This window comes from Morone saxatilis, unplaced genomic scaffold (genome assembly GCF_004916995.1).
Source record: "Morone saxatilis isolate NCDOM2014 unplaced genomic scaffold, NCSU_SB_2.0 Contig17, whole genome shotgun sequence".
Taxonomy (NCBI): Eukaryota; Metazoa; Chordata; class Actinopteri; family Moronidae; genus Morone; species Morone saxatilis.
In genome coordinates, this window is record NW_023339729.1 from 611,491 (window position 1) to 618,414 (window position 6,924).

The 6,924-nt window shown below is 39.0% G+C and overlaps 1 protein-coding gene across 1 annotated transcript in view; it reads left to right on the forward strand.

Annotated features, from left to right (window-relative positions):
* LOC118326913 (teneurin-3) overlaps positions 1-3,826 on the forward strand; it is a gene marked incomplete at its 5' end in the record, with an annotated part of 11,566 nt that extends 7,740 nt beyond the window's left edge. Inside the window, 1 exon segment of the mRNA XM_035660077.1 lies at positions 1,337-3,826. Within this exon segment, the coding sequence (XP_035515970.1) occupies positions 1,337-2,092 (756 nt within the window).
* Between the last annotated feature and the right edge of the window lie 3,098 nt (positions 3,827-6,924).

A 6,924-nucleotide genomic window follows, 5' to 3' on the forward strand; every position in this document is an offset into this window, starting at 1 on the left:
TACTCAGGTTATCTTTTCTAATATTAAAATTGGTTTGACGATCTGAAACATTTAGGTGTGACAAATATGCAAACAAATAAGAAATCAGAAAGGGGGGAAATACTTTGACAGCACTGTACATATACACACACATACATGCCCATGCCTATGTATACAAATATATATAACTCACCTAAACGTACACACACATATCCATCATTATGGATATATACATTTATTTATTTATATAATTTATAAATAATTAATAAATAATTTATGATTCTACACTTGAAGGAGAAAATCATTATTTTAGATTGGAAGATATTTATCAGCACTATATTAGCATTACACTTATTTATAGTTGGTGTGTCTTTCTTAAACCATTTCCTGGTTCATAGAGTTTTACTTTGACTTTGGCCTTGAATATAGAGAAATAAAGTTAGTGCTTGGTTCTAGGCATGATTTTCAAATAAGTGAAAGACAGCTGAAGAGGATACCTTGCGCAATAGAAAATGTACTCAAGCTAATTGGTTGATTTCTCTACATTTGGTTTACATCCATTCACAGTTGTGAAGCTGTCCAGAATACTGCAACTTTTATGTATGAAATAACCTTGGTCCGCCAAGCTTGGGTACATCTTCCATTGAAAATCTGCGAATAAAGTTATAAAGTTGTGTGTTTTTGTAGATGTTTTTGTAGGCCCGGCCCCCAGAAACACTCTACTCCGGCATCATCTATAATTTTTCCAACATTTCAACATTATTGCAGTCTCATTTTCATTATATCACTAGTTTCACTGAAATTAGTAAATAAAGTTGTGTTTTTGTACCAGGTGGATGACCACCTATGTATTTTTTTTTCTCCACCTTTAAAATCCTGCATAAAATTGTAAGAAAATGTATGAAGTAAAAGCAATAAAAATTTGACAGGATGTTCTGAATATAATTCTGAACAGTTTCTAAAATTCATTAGAATCAATCATACTTATATACCATACAGCACTTCGCCATGTTGGCATGTCATTGCTGTTCTGCTTGTATTTTTTCCAACTACTGTTTTGTTAGGGCAGTGTTTTTCAACCCCAAGGCTACGGACCAGCACCAGACCACAGAACATTTGTTATTAGGGCACAGGGAAATCGATCTTGAAAAGACAAGTTGTAAAGTACATCACATTGTTTTCTGAAAATCTGTGGCTAATTCAGTTTTACTACAAAAAATCTGTGTGAGGTCAGACAAAGTAAACAACCATACTTTTTTCCATATTATCATGCAATCTTATTTTAAAGCAGTGTTTTATGTCTTAATGATATCTTAAGTAGCAAACAGCACATAAAGTCAAACTTTCTCTTGTCCAGTCCATCTCAGGGGTCCAGCAGGAGGTGACTCGTCAGTCTCAGGCCTTCCTGTCTTTTGAGCGTATGCCAGAAATCCAGCTCAGCCGGCGGCACTCAGACCACGCCAAACCCTGGCTGTGGTTCGCCACTGTCAAGTCTCTGATTGGGAAGGGAGTGATGCTCGCTGTGATCCAAGGCCGTGTGGTGACCAACGCTCTCAACATTGCCAATGAGGACTGCATCAAAGTGGCTGCAGTCCTAAACAATGCCTTTTACCTGGAGGACCTGCATTATACAGTGGAGGGACGAGACACACACTACTTCATCAAGACCAATCTGCCTGAAAACGACCTCAGCGCGCTGCGGCTCACCTCAGGCAGGAAATCTCTGGAAAACGGTGTTAATGTCACAGTGTCTCAGTCCACGACAGTGATGAATGGGAGAACAAGGCGCTTCGCTGACGTGGAGCTGCAGTATGGGGCTCTGGCACTCCATGTGCGTTACGGGACAACGCTGGATGAGGAGAAAGCGCGAATTCTGGAGCATGCAAGGCAGAGGGCGCTCTCTAGCGCCTGGGCCCGTGAGCAGCAGCGGGTAAGAGATGGGGAGGAAGGAGTTCGGCTGTGGACGGAGGGAGAGAAAAGGCAGTTGCTGAGCAGCGGGAAGGTTTTGGGTTATGATGGCTACTACGTGTTGTCAATAGAGCAGTACCCTGAGCTAGCTGACAGCGCTAACAACATCCAGTTCCTACGCCAGAGTGAGATAGGGCGGAGGTAACACGGCATCAACAAACATCTCATTTCTACCCCCTGTGACTGTCAGAGACTAATAAAGTTCAGTTTTAACACGAAATGGATGTCAACTGACTCAAAACTAGCCACTGAAGATACAGCAGGTTTGCAAAGTAGTTTTATTCAAAGGATGCTGAAGTTGGATTTATAGACTGATTGATGATGTAATAATCACTTCAACACAACTGACCTAAAACCTTCTGAACCTACAGTTGTGATAGTTTAAAACAGTCTTTATGAGCCTGCAAATGGTTCAGTCTTTTGACCAATGCCTTTCTTTTTTCTTTTTTTCTTTCATTCTTTCTTTCTTTCTTTTTCTTTCTTTCGCCCTGTCGTCTGCCTTCAAACAACCTGCACGCATGCCCCTCCCCCACTCACTGGTAGGCGGGGCTAACCTGAGAGCTATAATGGTGCGCTATCTAGCTGTGAAACAGCAGGATGTAGAGACTTGTTCAAATAACCAACTCAGCATTTCAGCAGTCATCACAACTAGATGAGCCCACAAGCATTTAGACAGTTGTAAACTGTCAGAGCAGTCTATAGAACAAATGTTTGTGGATCCTTAACAGATGTTGCAGGTATCATATCTGTGTGAGTCCAGATGTGACCCGTTGCTCTGGGCTATAGACCTCTATGAGCCATGTCTATAGGATCTATTGGTTCTGTGGCTGAAGCCATTGAATGGAACTGTTGTGGAACTGTTGTGGACTCTCTCTGAGAGAGACAGGCACAAAAAATGGACTACAATTTGTACGAATGAAAAAAAAGACAGATTTTCTGTTTGGATTTTTTGTTTTGTTTTTATATATAAACTTGCATTTGCTTCAGACAAAAAGGGGATATAAAAAATGAGCAAAAAAGTGTTTACATACTATTACCTATACCACTATTACTACTATTACTACACCACCACCGGAATGGACCATGATCTGGACTAAACAAAACTTTTAGTTTTTGTTTCTTTCTTACTGACATGATCTGTATGGTCAGTTCTAAAACCACTCCTCCTTATCCCCTCTGCTTTTACAAGGTCTATAAAACCGTACAGTTTCAGACTACAATCAACAGCGGTGTTTGAGGAAGCAGGGTGACCGTGGCTGTTACTGATTCTATGTGGATGTACTCTTTATGGACCGAGTGGGCTCACTGGTCCTGGTCATTGGTCCCCTGTCAACCCAGGAGTCCTTCACTTCTGCAAAATGTGACTCATAATGCATAGACCTTGTGCTTTTATCGGTTAAAGGTAGTAGTATTGCTTGCAATAGAAACATGTTGTCATTTGGTGGGGCAGGGTGCTGTGAGTAGTAACTAATTGTTGCTTCTCTCCTTGTTTTTGCTCATTTCTCCTTAAAGGGACAGTGCATCGCCATCAGTGACTTTAATGAGTAACAGTAATTGATCAGAAATCGATGTGGATGTTTTTCTCATTGATTGTGGGTCTCTACTCTTTTAAAGGAATTTTTTGTGTGTATGTGTGTTTACAAGGGTGGGAAGCCAACTTCATTTTAAAGGAAAGAACAGGAACTTTACACAGAGTGTTAACATCATATGCTACGAACCTTTTTTCAGACAATTGAGATGAGTTGACAATGTTTTATGGGTTTATCTTTTTTATTTTGAAAGTTGAGAAATTCCACTTATCCGTACATCAAAATTAGTCTCAGAGAAAGTAATTTATGTACAGTGTTTCTACGGTAAAGAATAAAAATCCTTGAAACTATGGTTGATTTTTTTGCTGTTTCTTTTTCGGAGAGACAAGCCGTGTGAATGAACATGGTGTCAGAGTGTGATGAACAACATGGCTTTATTTTCATAAACTCATTTAACAAATATCCTGTCTGTTGAGCACAGTTCAAAATAGGGACATTATGATTACGGTTATGCATCAAACTGGCTATCTTGTGTACTGGTGCATAACAAAAAGTAAATTAGTGAATTAGTGCCAAATGAAGGGATGCTATAAATGGGGCCCAACTTTAATGTACCTCTCCCGAGAGCTATCACAACTGTATCTCAACTTCTCCAGAGGAATCATAGAAAGTACTTCCTTGACGCAGCGTTTAAACAAGGGAGGTTTCACTGACTTCCACACTTCATTATGACTAAAAAACAATTTTGACCTCATAATTATCACCAGTAGACCTTTATCACAGAAGCCATTTTGACATGATCACTTTTCTACCCCAGAGGAAGAGTGTTCAATCATACCTTTTTCTTTTTAAATACTAACATGTTTCATTTCTACCTGGATACAGCAGACAGTAACAATAATTGTTTTTTATCATTTGTATTGCTTTTACTGTAAACCGCTCTACTTTTTGTGGCTGAGCGTGGAATGTGTGCATTTCTGACAACAGCTCTCACTCACCTTTGAACACCACCACACATTCTTACTCCTCTCTCCCTATCTCTCTTCCTCCCAGACCTTGTCCAGCTACTCCTCTTCCTGGTCCTCTTCCTCTCCCTTACATAATTTTTTCTCTCTCTGCTCCTCTGTGTTGTTGTGTTTCTATATAATATCTATCTAATTGAACTGCAAAACCTGGCTGCCAGGTTTTATTCTGCCTGTCCAATTTTATTCTGCCTGATTGGAATCAGTCGTGATTGGTCTATTTAATAAAACTTAAATCAGCTATTTTGTTTCAATGATCTGCTCATTCAAAAATAGTTATCAGCTATTGTTGCAGCAGAAGATGCTTTCTATTATATGTAAGGTTTTCAACATGAGGTTTTCATTTCTGGAAGGCTTGTAAATAAGACAAGAAAAATCCATCAGTTTGGTATTGGGTAAGCTTGTGTGTAAAGGAAATTTGTATGCATAGAAATGAGTTAATTGACTGCCTATTTTGTGAAAACAGCATGAATTGTGTGAATGGTACAACAGATGGCTGTTGCGCTAATTGCAAGTTAACAGTTTTCCAAATGTGACTGCAGATTGGACAAACTGATGTTAGGGACTGTAAAAAAAAATTTAATGATATTGTCATATATATTGATGTATTCATCCATCCATTAATTTTATAAATCATTTATCCTGTTCAGAGTCACGTGGGATTAGAACTTATCCCATCATACATGATTGCTGACAGGCAGTTTTAGAAATTTCCATTTTACCAGAGCTGCATGTCTTAGGACTGTGGGAGGAAAGTGGATCCTCTTGAGGACACCAGTTGGCATGGACTCAAGCTTAAGCACCAAGTATGGATCAATTATAGCCTCCTGCACTCTAATAATGAGGCAATTGGATTTGACATTATTTACAGGAAAGGTCAGTGAAAGTGAAATATTTAGTATGTTTTATAAAAGATATACCTCTATTTTTTTTGGGCCATTCCCCTCAAACGGCCTTTAAATGTTTCAATCCCAATTCAAAGCTTAATTTAGTCACAGATTTGGGATGAGGCTACAAAAGCACAGACGGCTCCTTACCTGTATGACACGTTTACAGTCTCCTTTTGAACTTGTTTTAAGTTTGGCCTGACTGATGAAGCTCAGTAGAGTTTCAGGCTCAGTTCTCAGATCATCAGCTGATTCTGCCAGTGATTGGCCAGCAGGTAGCAAGAAAGATAAACAGACACTGGAAAGCTGCTCCGGAGCTACAGTGACCAGTATTTTTTTGGGCTTTTATTGCCTTTATGATAGAGACAGCTGAAGATAGACAGGAAAGGGGGACAGAGAGAGGGGATGACACACAATAAAGGGCTGCAGGTCGGATTCAAACCCTGGGCCGCTGCAGCAATGACTCAGCCTCGGTACATGGGTCGCCAGCTCTACCCACTGAGCTAACCGGTGTACATTTTGAATGTTTCTGACTTAACTTTTATATAATCTAGTTGAAGCCTAATTATTTCATGAAACTGTAAGACATTTGTTAGAAGGTAAAGACTTTTCAACTCTTGGAACTGTTTTCTTGTTCTTGCTCAAACTTTGTTACAACACACTTCCTCAGGATGTGCTCTCTTTCCCTTTCTGGCAGAAGTAGCCTTATCTCAGCTACATCACACTGACTGCTCATTTAGGTTATGTCAGCAAGGATTTTCTTCCACATGGGCTCTGATTCACATTAGATCATTATAAAATGCTTCCTCTCTTTTGTGGTTTCTCCGATGGCACTGAGGAAAGCAGTAGCCTAGGAAAAGAGCTTGTAACAGGATGGTTGCTGATTTGAATCCCTAAATGAAAAAACAAAAGACCACCAACCTGATATTCAGCACATGTGGTATAGACTTAAAAAATCTTCAGTTCTTTTTGGTTAACAGTTAATCTCACATACAAAATGCACTAAAGCAACAAAAACAATTCATATACATCTCAGGACGTCTTCCAACAGAAGAACACTTTGTCATTTATTATATGTACTGACCAAAAATGACGAACAACAGGGAGCATTATAATAAGTGTACCTAATTATCATAAACCAAGACTAAATAAATACAGAAATAAGTTCACTTATTTATATACAATACAATTGCATTGACTATGTGGTTGTGATTGTGGATACTTACTGTACATGTCAGAAAATAAATAAATCCTATTGAAGCATATTGCAGCATTTGTAATTAATTTCTATATTTGGCACAAAATTAAACTAAAGTCACAATACAAAACTATACACGTTCATTGTACATACATTCAGTTAAATTTTATTTGTATAGTTCCAAATCATAACAGAGAGAGGTGGTTAGAAAGCGAAAGACAGAGAGAGTGCCCTGAGATAACTTCTAACCCCAACCAGTCAAGGCAGACCCATTTCAAGCCGAGGTCTGCTCGAGGTTTCTGCTTGTTAAAAGGAAGTTTTTCCTTGCCCCTGTCACCAAG